The 14,283-nt window shown below is 40.8% G+C and overlaps 1 protein-coding gene across 1 annotated transcript in view; it reads right to left on the reverse strand.

The window, feature by feature from the left end:
* Positions 1-3,028: 3,028 nt before the first annotated feature.
* The window catches only part of LOC108234085 (muscular LMNA-interacting protein), a 37,425-nt gene continuing 26,170 nt past the window's right edge, over positions 3,029-14,283 (reverse strand). Inside the window, exon 12 of the mRNA XM_017412995.3 lies at positions 3,029-4,233. Coding sequence (XP_017268484.1) covers positions 4,018-4,233 — 216 coding nt within the window. The 3' untranslated portion in view covers positions 3,029-4,017. The remainder of the gene's footprint in view (positions 4,234-14,283) is intronic.

The following is a 14,283-nucleotide window of genomic DNA, read 5'->3' on the forward strand; positions in this document are numbered from 1 at the left end:
TACGTATATGCAACATTTTTATGGTCATAAAATCACAATTACACATTTTTTTTTCCACCTCTGTTGCTGTCAGTGATTTTACTTAACTTATCTTTCTCAGGACAGAAATTTGAATAAAGTTTTCGTTTTTTGGACAACTCTTTGCCATCATGACTCAGCTGTTGAGTTCCTGACCGAGGATTTGGATACTTTCATGATGACTTGTCTGGGAGGCTCTCTAGAGGCTTCTTATCTTCCTTTTTGCTGGACTCTCAGTTCCACACTTCTCTTGACTAAAGCTTTGACACATGGGAGCAGGAATCAATTTCAACAGTAGTATCACCTCTGGTAAAATGCCAGTTAAAACCTAAATTTAATCTCAGAACATTAATTTAAATTCAAAGGCAGCCTGACGTGATAACACGCCAAAACTATCATGGGTATTTCTTTTCCCTCCTGCTAAACTCAAAGTGGTCGTGACACTTTCCTTCTGAGTTATATCAAAATAAACAGCTGGGAACTGATTTAATTTGGTCTTAAATAACTGTCATGTCAGTAAAATATCAGCACAAACAAAACTTAAAGGATGTCACCACTGTAAGTACATGACAGGAGATAACAGTAAAATACATTTGTTGTTAGGCCAATTAAAATGAGTGTAAAGTGAAAATAGTTAATGAAATGTTTGCATACACAGTACAACACATTTATGTGCAATTTGACAAATGCAGTAAACAGACTTTGCCATGTCATTTATTTACTAAATTACAATGTAATGTAAGTCTTGATGATCAAAATATTATAAATAAAATGGATTGCTCAACCATCTTTGTTACTGTTTCATTTATTGTACGGTTTGTACTGTAAGTATTACACTTGCACTCTTGATTCAATTCAACATTAAAAAAATAACATATTTGTTGTATTTATTATTCACATGTTAGAACTCATCCTCTTTCAACAGAAATAACCACTTTATTTTTAGTAAATCCAAACTGTTATTCTTCTTGTTAACAAGTTTTGTTGTTACTATAATTTAAAATACAGAATACCCTAAAAACACAAAAAGTATACAAACTGCTGTTTTTATTATGGCCTGCCACCTTGAAAAGCATCGTGTAATCTCCCGTGTTAAACCAGTGGACAGACTTTAATGAAAGCAATCGTTTGATGCACATTTACAGCTGATTAACTTTTGGAGTCACCCTGATTCAACATGACCTCCACAGTTAATCGACCTTGGTAAACACGAGAGATGCTTTAACTCTGGCAGTTTTACTCATTTCAAGCTAAAATTTGATGTGGTTGTAGCTGAGAATCGTTCCCAACACATACTCTGAGCACTAAAAGACTGCAGGAGATCTTTATTTAAAATTTTGGCAAGCAAGGCAGAAGGCAATGCACGTTCCTCTAAGAAATGCTAATTTCATTTATCTACTTTGTTTGGTCAACAAGATAACTATTGTGACAACTAAAGGCTGATTGGTTTGCTGATTCTGGTGCTAGAGGCAAAGAATGGATCTTAACCTTCCTGTGGCCATCAGGTCAAATTGATCTGGTTACAAGGGCTCCTCTACCTCACTTTATCTCTGTCTTTTGTGGGCTTCAGGAGGGTTAGTAATAATAATACTATGTATTTTGTAATAAAATGTGTTACACATATTAAAAATAGGATTTAGGTCTCAGCTGAAACAACAAGGCAACAACCTAAGCCACACATCACACAGAAAAAAGGATTCATTATGTTACAGACTGTTTTAAATTGGGCAGAAAAAAGACCTGACGTAACTCCTGCTGAGAATCTTTGAAGCGAGCTTGAACACAACGGCGGTGTTCAATACTGTAGCTTTAATAATGGCATTCTTACAGTCTGAAGTGTGTTTTCTAATGTGCTGCTTTCCTCTCTCCTTCCAAACTTACTGCCCTTCTTCTACACCCGCTGCAGGTGGTGGAGCACAACTCAGGATGGAAAAGAAGGGCTAGAAGTTCAGCAGCCACCTCTAACAGTGGATCATTTTAATATAGTTTAAACTGTACAGGCTTTCTAAAGGTCTACTGAGTTTATTTTTCACGGTTTATATTTCTGCTTTCATGTATGCTTTCTGTGTGTAGTGATTTTCTTCAGTGTTTATGTTTAGACATCAATAAATGTCTTTAATACTTAGCAATTTGTTCTTTAATCTTATTTACTCGGTTGTCTTTATTACTTCTTCTTCCCTGGTGGAAAAAGGATCAAACTTCCTGCAAACAGAAGAAAAAAGTCTTCTTTAGGTGCAGTCTTTTTTACTCTGTGAGAGGCGAGTTACAACATGGACTTTGATTTTTTACCATAAACAGATGACAGAGCTCAAAATCAGACTGAAGCAGCACATTATTGCCTGATATTAAAAACAAATAGAGAGAACAGTTATCATTCTGCTACTTTTAGCTCCCATTCTGCTTATTTTAGCTTTTAGCTGCAGTTTTGCTCATTTTAGTGACAGTTTTACTCATATAAGCATCTGGTTTGCTACTTTTAGCTTTAGTATTTGTTTTGCTAATTCTAGTTACTGTTTTGCTAATTGTAGCTTGTGCATCTGTTTAGTTATATTTAGCCACTGTTCTGCTCATTTTGGTTTCTTTTCTGCTTGTTTAACAACTTTAGTTTTAGCTTCGTCACCAGAGTCATTCAACAAGTTATTCGCACTTAATGTTTGAAGTTTGGTGTCTTTTAAAAATGCAGACAAAAACACAACTCTGAAAGTTTTGGGGGGGCTGCAGATGTTTGAAAGTCTGACACTAAGTTAGCCATTCTGATTTGTAATGAAAACATTTATTTTTTACAAAGTCAGACTTAAATCATTTCATCTTTAGCCCGATCCACAGTCTGACCTCTAAACCTTCTGAGGTCTACCCAAATTTTCTTTTTTTGTTTCATGAAGCACGTTGCATGTCAGATCCTCAGTTGTCAGCTGCACCGAGCAGCATGGATTGTTAATTGAACCTCAAGCTGCAGGGGAGCATGTTGGATAGACTTCATATCAGAGATTAATGACAGGTAGCAAACAACTTTGGGTAGGAATCACTTTTTATTGCTTTATGAGTCTGAGACAGTTCAATAAGAATTTCCAGGAAACAGTAGTTAAAAGAGGGACCTGTTCCAACAGCCAAACTAAAGACGAGGGAAACAGAAGTTTAGTTTAGTGTTCTTGTTAAGTTTTTTTATTTAAAAAACAAATCAAAAACATTTGTCCACCGAAATGTATTTTTTTCTCTTTTTGGCACCAGATGGCAGTTTGCTAACTTTTGCAGTTCAGTTTTTGGAACATGATTCCACACAGAAGTGCCTAGATTAAAGTTAAAGGTGACTTTTTCAGATCTGTGTGCCTAGATTAAAGTTAAAGGTGACTTTTTCAGATCTGTGAGCTTTTTTAAATAAAAATATGTTTACCAAATTCAGTCTAAGCCCTTTTGAGACATGCTCTGCTTTTCATTAATCCGTTGGCAACTGAACACGTGAGCGTCATATCTGAATTACCCCCCTGGTGTTTTCCCATGACATTCATTTATTTATACCCTGATATCTCTTTTTAGGAAACATTGTGCCACCCTTCATCTGTCAGAGCCAGATTTCCATCCCATGCTTATGTTTGGCAGCTTAAAATAGCTGTCAGATTTATAATCGGAGCCAATAAATGCCTACTGGATTTCAACACGTCAGAAGAAAGCAGTAAAAAGTCAAACAGAAGCCTCCCTTTGTCCATGTGCTGAAAAAATATTTTTAAGAATTTCAAATGTTTGCTTATCTAACGTGTAATTTGCAAATAAGATATTTAAAAATTGTAATGACTGACAGACAAAGGGATTCAACGATGAGCAAAGATTTAATTTGTTATGGTTACAACCTTTTTTCAGCTTTATTGTCTGTTAAACACTTCACAGAATCAGTCACAAATTCTGATAAGATGTAATCAACATCTTATTCATCTTCAACTCAGTCGGCTTGTGTCCTAGCAGGTAACAGTTTACTGAAAAAAAAAAATAAGGGAACTCATTGCTTCAAATACAAGCTTCAGACATTGCCATATTCTTCTCCGCTGCACTGAACGACGTCGCTGTTTTTTGTCCAGAAGGACTGATCTGCTCATCAGGTTCTTTAATGTACAGCTCACACACTGAGAATAAACCTCTTCTTTCAGGCATCATTTCTTCTTTCAGCAGTCTTCCTTTTGAGCTTGTCAACAAATCTGTCTCATCACGACTGATGCTTCCCACCTGAAATAGAATGTCACAGTTGCCTGGTTAATGCTTTTATAATAAAATAGGTCAACATTTAAAGAAGGGGGATCTTTCGGGTATAAAGTTCCTGTTGGGATTAGTGTTAGCTCTTTAGACTTTGAAAGATTTCTTCTTTGTTGAATTTTGGCCTGATTCAAAAAGTACAATACTATTTTGTTTGTACTTAAATATAAAAACAAAGTATTTGAAACATGTCAAGACTCTGAGGTGCACTGTTGAGTCCTTTTACAGGTTCAGAACACATAAATCAGAAAAAGTTGCATTGCATTGCTATATTTTGTCACTCTTAAAATACCTTTTGCTTCCCGTCTGACAAAAAGTGACTTCTTCACTTTTCTTTTATGCGTCGCTTTAAAGCTTATTTGCAGGGTTTGCTGCTCTAAGCTGCTGTGACATTTTAGAGGCCTAGCAGGACATAAATCGTTATCCTGACCTGTATTTCTATACTAGAAAGTCTTAAAAATTGAAATTTACTGCTGACAAAACCTTTTTTAACCCTCCCTCAGGTCCTTCGGGTCAAATGGACCTGAAGTTACAAGGGCTTCTCTTCCTCTCTTCAGTTACGAGGGCTTCAGGAGGGTTAAACTGCTGATTTCCCTCCTTAAACAGACACTTCAAGAGTTTTTGGAAGGCTCTTACTGGTCTACCAAAGTTAAATATAACGATTGATAAAAAAAAATCCATTCTCAGTATAGAGCTTCATTCAAGCTGTGCACAAAGTCTGGATGCAAGAGAAAATAGGTTCAGTTTCTACTTTATAGGAAGGATGTTGTAAACAGAAAATAGTCCATACTTTGTCAGTGCTTGTTTTCTCGCTTATCAAGGTTCTACAAAGCACTCAACACTGTGCTTCTTATATTCCGCCACTGGCATAAACATTCATGCAATTCCTTTCAGACATTTGCACTTTACTGTAAATTATCAATGCTATTTGTTCTCATACAACAATGTACATGTCAGGACAATGCCAGGATTCAGTGTCTTGCCTGAAGACAATTCAAAATGTGTCTGAACCACTAATAGTTGAGTCAAATATCATGTGAAAGGAGAAAATATAACCCGTCAAGGAAATTACAGGCTGTTGGTTTGTGCTTTGGACAGAGAAAAGCAGCTGCCTTTGGCTAAAATCTTCACTCGGTAAACAAAAATATCTGATTAGGGTTGTAAAATGTATTTCTTCTCTCGTGACCATCTGCTTCCTCATCTTTTAGCTCCAAGTGAGACTCAGATGTGTTCAGTTTTCTAAAGAAATAGAAGTCATAAAAATGTATGTCATGTTCCTTTTTACTTGATGTGGAACCAACCTAGAAGCCATTAAGAAGAGTGTTGTGTTGAAAGCGCTACTGAAGATTAGGCAGACTTATTGTCTGAGGAATAAAGTTGAACGTATCATCTTCTTCGTTAAACAGCTCACAGGTGAGAAAGAGTGGTCTCTCACAATATTAGGGGGGGTTTTTTCTAATCAGCTTTTTAGCTCTTTAGTTTTGTTGATATTCAAATACAGATTGTTGTCTCCACACAAGCTCACTAACTGTCCCACCACAGCTCTGTAAAATATTTTGTTGTCATTGCTGATGAGTTTTCACTACTGTTGTGTCATTGGTATATTTAATGAACTGGTTTAGGTTAAATTTAGCAGCAGAGTCTCTTGAAGACTGAGCACACATCCTTGAGTGGCTTGGTTTGATTTTCATACCTGATCCATTCACAGCCTCAACCCTGCCATAAAATTAATTCCACCTGTCTGTATGGCATCAGTGACCACCACTTGTAGTCAGTTACGGCCTGAATCTCCTCCCACATCCGCCATGTGTCTCTGGAATCACAGAATTTGTCCTTGATATTTTTATCAGTATGCCAGCTTAGCCTTCTTGATGGCTTGGCAGAGGCCTTAATGCTGGAAAGAGCATAACAGAAATATAATCTGACTCTGACCCACAATGTGGCTGAAGAACTGCTCCATAAACCTCTTTTAAATACTGGTGTAGACCACATTTCATGTGTTAGGTAATCTAGTTCCAAAACAAACTTATTAGTGGTATGTGACCAGAACTGATATAATGATATAAACTTTTTATATTACATAAAGAGTTGTTTTTTGTGGCACATATGTACAATCAAAGATTTGTACTGGTCTATTTCATTATCTGATGATTATTTTAAGCCATTTCACAGCCAAAAAATTAAATAAAATGTCATCATCATGAGTGACAAAGCTTTTTGTTGGGAGGTGCCGCATCTGGCAGTACAGAAAGTGAGTGGCATCACAACATTGTAACAGTGAAAACATGTAAATTTTATTTAAATTTATTCATTTGGCAGAGTTCAAAGCAAATAACCATGTTGGGAGTAATGTGTGGTTCAATACCTTGCCCACAGACACTTTCACATGTGGAACCGTGAAGCTGGAGATCAAACTGACAAGCCTGTGACTGATGGACAACCACTTGACTTCCTGTGTCACAGACTGATGGGTTAACTGATACACTCAGATAACAGGCAAATGCTTTATGAAGATGGATCAGGATAAAAGGTAAAACATGTTTTGACTTAAAAAAAAAAAATTGTAGAGCAGAATTTATGTCAAACCTGCATTTGATTCGTTTTAGTGGGCTCCTCATGAACTGTCTCGTATCTCGTATTATTTTAATTATTTGATGGTTGGTTTGATCATTTGTTCGCAAGTCAGGTCTCAAGTCCATCACAGAGGCGAACGAGGCAAACAACCACTCACTCTCACTTACACATCGGGATATTTTAGAGTTACTAATTAACCTAACATGCACGTTTTTGGTGTGTGGGAGAAAACAAGATGTTTTGCTAAATAACTCACACAACTCGTAAGGTGGGCTTCGACTGTTGGAAACTAGTCATGAAATCTGAGTATTCAGTTTGATTCAGTTTAAATATACTTTATTAATCCCCAGGAAAAAATTGTTTATATTTGGAACCAAGTGACCAGCGAGCCATGAGGTTGCACTTTGAGTGGCATATTTGAGAGAATCCGAGGCTTATTTTTATGTGCAAAGCTTGTAAACTGTATTTTCAGCCGTGCATATTATCTCATTGCCTACTTTGTACCCACCTTGGCAGCTGCCCCTTGTTTATGATTTAATCTACTGGAGTACACTTCTGAAATAAAGATAGGCAGATATGGACCAATTTTCTTTTCATAATCATTGTTTATCATCGATGTGTTTTTTATATCTGGACATGTTTTCTGTCAGAGGAGAGCTACAGTGCAGGGATCAAAATACAGTTCTTGTACCCTTGAGCCAAGTTGAAGACACCCATAACAAAACTGAGAAGGGTTTGGGACACCAAAAACTTTGACTACTGAGAACAATCAATTTTTTCTAATTTAAGTCTGATAAATGACACGTCTCAGTGGTTAAATTTAAAAAGCACAATCATAATTTAGATTGTTCTCATTGCATTATTTTTTTAAAATTGACTGGCAAACCAAGCAAAAACATATTGAAGTTTGATTTTTAATTAGATTGGTGTATTCTTTTTGTGCAGCAGCTAAAATAGAACCAGGGAACAACTTCAGAGGAAGATCTGAGAAACCTATGAATTTAGACAGTATATACAGACTCAGATAAAAAGTACACTGTGATGCTAATTGAGTTCTGAGATCTTGGCACAATTAATATGAAGAAAGATATCAGACACAGACAGAAGCAGGAAGGTTGAAAAGAGCAACATGAATGCCAAGTGACAGCAGACAATAAAAAAGTAGAGTGAGTGTTGGCTGTAATGACTTTAACACCAGATTTTAACACCAGACCATTCTTTAAAAGCTACTTGCACATGGTATAAATGTTTTATAATATCAGTAAAAGTGTTATTTTTACTGAATAGTGTAAAAAAAAGCTGTCATTTTTTACCTTTGCCAACTGGCCTAATTCTTCAATGTGTGAAGATGAGCAAATGACTGCAGAAGAAGAGTACTTTTCAATGAAAGAAGGTGGGTTCTTATTAACTTCAGAAGAGTTCTCATGGGTGTAGACATGAAAGACAAGCAAGTCTTAAATTTATTAAAGGTAAAAAAAAGTTCAAGTCAAGCTAAGGGCTGTAATTTCACTGGAAACTCAGTGAAGATGAGACACGGATAAAATTCACACAGTTCTGAAGCTTTTATCATTTTTCTTTGATCATTCGATCATTTTTCTTTAATTTGTCCTAGTTATTTTTGTTGCAAATGGATCTTTTGAAACTGTTTGCAGAAAACAATTAGCTTTTGTTCAAAGCTCAGACAAGCTGGAGCCATTTACAGATGCCTTCTCAGGACTGTAGACAGCTCATATCCCTCACAGATTGTTCTAGTTAATATTTCTAGTTTTTAATCATTTTGTCTTTACTGAAACCATGTAATTTTGATGATTTTACCATGAAGCATATTGTGATAGACAGCAAAAGCTTTTGTAGAAAAACAAAAATGGATGCCATGCACTAAAAGAAAATCAAGTATTATTTTTTTTATATATAAAAGAGCAATATTTGGCTTCTTTATGGCTGTTTTAGTCTGTATGCAGTGACTTATTGAAGTTCAGTTTGTACTTCCTTTCACTACTTAACCTTATGAGAGCCATTAGAGTGTGTTAAATCTGAAACACAGGTCACTAGTCTCAATCTTTCTCTAATAATAAGCTCACATAGACTGTTGCAGAGGCAGGGAAAATGTGGAATACTTAATTGGTTGACCACATAATAAAATTTCATTGTTTTGGGTCCCATTTAGGTTAACTCTACAGCATAGTTTAAATCCTAATAGGAAACAAGCTTCATTTGAAGTGTTACATTAAATTGAACTCAACATGATTATGAATAACCTGCTGCTGTAGGGATCTGGAGTTTTGGCCCCGCCTTGGGGCGGCTCCTCTACTTTCTACCTCCACAGGTGATCCAGATTTGGATAATGAGGACTGCCAGTACTTAAGCCTCCAGTTGAGACCAGACCTTCGCTGGAGCATCGAACCTCCTGGGTTAGATTCGCAGCCACCGTTTCTAACCAAGTTTTGGTAACTTATTGATTACGTCCTCTATGTACTTTGTTTGTAGATTCTTGGCCACGTCACGGAGCTGTGGGTTCACGGATACTTACCTCGACCACTTGGATACTCACCTGGATGGAATTACTGGCTTGTCAACTCCTGGATCACCTGAACGCCTCCTTCTCCTCCTCGCTGCTGGACTCCTCCCGGACCTGTAAGACCAAAGGAATAACAATTAAATCATCTTGCAGTGCTCAGCTGATAGCAGGATTGGTACCCGAGACTCACCCTGTTCCTCTTGCCTTCCAGATCCTACCACGACACACGCACTGTAAATAGTTACCACCTTGCAAATAAACACACTTACCTTCAGCTGTTGTCTCCGTGTCTGGTTTTGGTCTCGCTCTCTGGACATATTACCATGCGTTCCTGTCAGCTGCGTGCAATAAATGAAAGAAGTGAGAATAATTGCCAACAGCTAGACTCAGGCGACAGTGTCATGACATATTACCATGCGTTTCTGTCAGAATGCTCCAGCCAAACAATTGTCCTGAGCGACGCCAGAACCAGAACTAGTTCAGGATTAGTAGAAGAGTTATATTGATTACTCACCTTCGTCATTTAATGTTTTTTGTAGTTCCGGAATAAGTTTATGTGGGTTCGGAGAATTGCGTCCAAAATGGCGGACACCTCTCCCAGAACCGAAGGGTCCGAAGCAGCTTCTTTGCTTGCCCGACACGAATCAATGATTAACGCCCTTTGTGAAAGACAACAGTCAGAGACTGGTCGTCTCGATCAACTCACTATTCTCGCTCAGGATAGTCACCAGAAACTTTTGTCGTTAATTCCACAAGCCGCTGAATCCATTTCCATTTCCGCTCCTTCCGCCTCGTCTTTTCCGGCACACACTTCCGGACACTTCCGCGAGGTTCCGTCTCCAACCCCCGAGCATTTCGCTGGCGAAATTGGTAAGTGTGCTAGTTTTCTGCTGCAATGTTCGCTGGTTTTTGCTCGTTCGCCTCAGTCTTTCATCGACGATGCATCTAAGATCTCTTACGTCATTGGGCTGCTACGAGATAGAGCCTTGAAGTGGGCCGAGGCTAAATATAGCTTTCGTGCTATCCGATTAACACCGTTTGACCAGTTCATTGAGGAGTTTGAGCAGACTTTTGGCACCCAATTTAATGAAACCAAGATCACGCAAAAGTTGTGGAATTTGAGGCAAGGACAGCGTTCGGTGGCTCAATTCACTATCGATTTTCGCACTTTAGCCGCAACCTCCAGGTGGAATGAGCCCGCACTAAAGGGGGTGTTCGTTCATGCACTACAGGAGCAAATTAAGGATCAGTTAGCTGGTTTGGACGAACCACGCTCCTTAGACGATTTAATAACCTTGTCCATCCGTTTAGATAATCGTTTAAGAGAGAGACAACGCGAGAGAACTTGTTGGCCGTGTAAGTCGGAGCAGAGCAACTTAAGAGCCGAAATCGAGTCAGGAACTAAGAAGTTTGAAAGCGAACCCATGCAGGTGGGGAGAGCGAGACTCAACCCGGAGGAGAGACTTAGGCGATTAGAGTGTAGAGAATGCTTCTATTGTGGGGAGAAGAATCACTTCAGGGCTAAGTGTCCATATTTAAAAGGTCAGACTCACTAGGTGTCCGGGGGGTACTAGTGGGTAGTTTTTCACGACCCCTCGGCTCACGACTTTTCGTTCACGCCACTGTTACCAATCATCAGATTAAGATCCCTATACATGCGTTAGTTGATTCCGGTGCCGAACAAAACCTCATTTCCAACAATCTAGTCGAACAATTGCAGTTAGAGAAAGTACAGTTATCATCACCCCTTCCAGTTATGGATATTTCTGGTCAGGTCATCACCCGTATTGAGTTCAAGGTTCCCCAATTACAGTTAATCACGTTAGGAAATCATAGAGAGACAGCTGAATTTTTGGTGTTTTCTGCCCCATCCTCACAATTAATACTAGGTTTTCCATGGTTGCAACGACACAATCCAGTCATAAATTGGTCAGCGAAAAGGATTGACTCATGGAGCCCTTTTTGTTTACAACATTGCCTTCAGTCTGCCTTACCCATCCCAAACACTAAGGACACTTCTGAGACACAGACTGATCTCACCAAGGTACCTACGGAATATCACGATTTAGCTGCAGTCTTCAGTAAAGCCCGGGCCCTGTCTCTACCACCTCACAGACCCTACGATTGTGCTATTGAGTTGCAACCAGGAGAACCCTTACCATCGAGTCAGTTGTTTAACCTCTCGGGGCCTCAACGCGACTCAATGAAGACCTATATAGAAGACTCACTTGCTTCTGGCATCATACGGCCATCCACCTCTCCACTAGGCACAGGATTTTTCTTCGTCGAGAAGAAGGACAAGAGCCTGCGTCCTTGTATCGACTACCGGGGATTAAACCACATTACAATTAAAAACAAGTATCCTCTCCCGTTAATTGACTCCGTTCACCAACAACTTCATGCTGCCAAGATCTTCACTAAACTGGACCTCCGCAACGCTTACCATTTGGTAAGGATCCGGGAGGGGGACGAATGGAAGACTGCGTTCAAGACCCCTCTCGGACACTTCGAATACCTGGTCATGCCTTTCGGTCTCACTAATGCACCTGCAGTTTTTCAGTCCCTTATAAATGATGTGCTACGTGACTTTTTGAACATTTCCGTCTTTGTATATTTGGATGACATTTTAATCTATTCCCAGGATCCAACACAACACCGGGCTCAAGTGCGAGCAGTCCTCCAACGACTATACCAGAACCAGTTATTTGTGAAGGCAGAGAAGTGTGAATTCAGCGTTACCACCGTCAGTTTCCTGGGCTTCATCTTCGGACAAGGCCACTATCGGACCGACCCGGAGAAGATCAGGGCTGTTGCCGACTGGCCCATCCCTTCTGATCGCAGACAATTATAAAGGTTTTTAGGCTTCGCAAATTTTTACAGACGATTTGTTCAGGACTACAGTAGGGTTGCCGCTCCTCTCACACAGTTAACTTCCACCAAACAGCTTTTTGTTTGGTCAACTGAAGCCCAGTCCGCATTCGACGAACTTAAATCTCGTTTCGTTTCAGCCCCCATTCTACGTCATCCGAACCCCGAACTTCAGTTCATCCTGGAGGTGGACGCGTCTGACTCAGGCATTGGGGCCATCCTGTCTCAGAGGTCCTCCGAGGACAGTAAGGTCCACCCTTGTGCCTACTTCTCCCGCCGCCTTACGCCAGCGGAAAGAAATTATGACGTGGGCAACCGGGAACTTCTAGCCATTAAGTTAGCGTTAGAAGAGTGGAGACATTGGTTAGAGGGTTGCGAGCTGCCATTCCTCATCTGGACGGATCATAAGAACCTGGCCTATTTACAGACTGCGAAGAGGTTGAACCCCCGACAGGCTAGGTGGTCCCTGTTTTTCGGGAGGTTCAACTTCACAATTACATTTAGGCCAGGTTCAAAAAATGTGAAGCCAGATGCATTGTCTAGGCTGTGGGCTAGTTCGGATTCCTCTGAAGAGGAGGAACCCATTATTCCACCCTCGTTAATTGTAGGCGCTCTAACCTGGGATATCGAGAGAGAGATCCAGGAGGCCCAACAGAGAGAACCTGACCCTGGAGGGGGTCCTCCTGGAAAGACATACGTCCCGACGACTGTGAGACCCCGAGTTCTTGATTGGCTACACTCCCAACAGTTTACTTGCCATCCTGGTATCCATCGCATGACCCAGCTGACGAGTCGTTATTTCTGGTGGCCTAGTTTGTTGTCAGACGTCAAGGAGTTTGTTTCCGCCTGTCCCACATGTGCCCGTTGTAAGGGTAGTAACCAGCCCCCAGCCGGGTTGTTACAACCCCTAACCATTCCTAACCGCCCATGGTCACACATCGCCCTAGACTTTGTCACGGGATTACCTCCTTCCCAGGGGCACACTGTAATACTCACCATAGTGGACAGATTCTCCAAATCCGCACATTTCATCCCTCTCGCCAAGTTACCCACCGCCCTCGAAACTGCCGAAATTGTTACGCAGCATGTATTTCGGCTACATGGGATACCTATTGACATTGTGTCGGACAGAGGGCCACAGTTCACCTCTCAGGTGTGGCAAAACTTTTGCAGAGGACTGGGAGCCAGGGTGAGTCTCAAGTCTGGGTACCATCCTCAGTCCAACGGTCAGTCTGAGCGCTGCAATCAGGAGCTCGAGGTGGCCCTTAGGTGTTTAGCCGGCGATAATCCCTCAACTTGGAGCAAGAGACTGGTCTGGATTGAATACGCCCACAACACACACATCTCGTCAGCCACCGGAATATCACCATTTGAGGCATCGTTGGGTTATAACCCTCCTCTGTTTCCAAGTTTTGAAATCGAACTAACTGTTCCCTCTGTGCAGGCTCATCTGCGGAAGTGCAGAAGCATGTGGAGGCAGGCCAGAAGAGCCTTGCAGAGAACCTGTGAACAAAATAAGAGATATGCAGACCGTCACCGCTCCTCGGCACCCGGTTACAAGGTGGGCGATAGGGTTTGGTTATCCACTAAGGATATCCCATTGAGAGGCACCACGAGAAAACTGGAACCTCGTTTCATCGGGCCATTCCCTATCGAGAAGATCATAAACCCCACATCAGTTCGTTTAACTCTGCCAGCCTCGATGCGTATCCACCCATCATTTCACGTATCCCAGATCAAGCCAGTAGTGGACAGTCCGTTGAGCCCTCCTACCGTCCTCCCCCCTCCCGCCCGGGTAATCGATAACCAGCCTGCTTTTACGGTTAACCGCATTTTGGACGTCAGGCAGAGAGGCAGGGGGCGGCAGTTCCTGGTTGACTGGGAGGGTTATGGACCTGAAGAGCGCACATGGGTCCCTAGATCGTTTATTCTTGACCCTACACTAATTACGGACTTTTATAGGAACCATCCGGAGAGGCGTCTTCGATCGCCAAGGGGCGATCATTGAGGGGGGGGTACTGTAGGGATCTGGAGTTTTTAGCCCCGCCTTGGGGCGGCTCCTC

The sequence above is a fragment of the Kryptolebias marmoratus genome, linkage group LG22 (assembly GCF_001649575.2).
Source record: "Kryptolebias marmoratus isolate JLee-2015 linkage group LG22, ASM164957v2, whole genome shotgun sequence".
Classification (NCBI taxonomy): domain Eukaryota; kingdom Metazoa; phylum Chordata; class Actinopteri; order Cyprinodontiformes; family Rivulidae; genus Kryptolebias; species Kryptolebias marmoratus.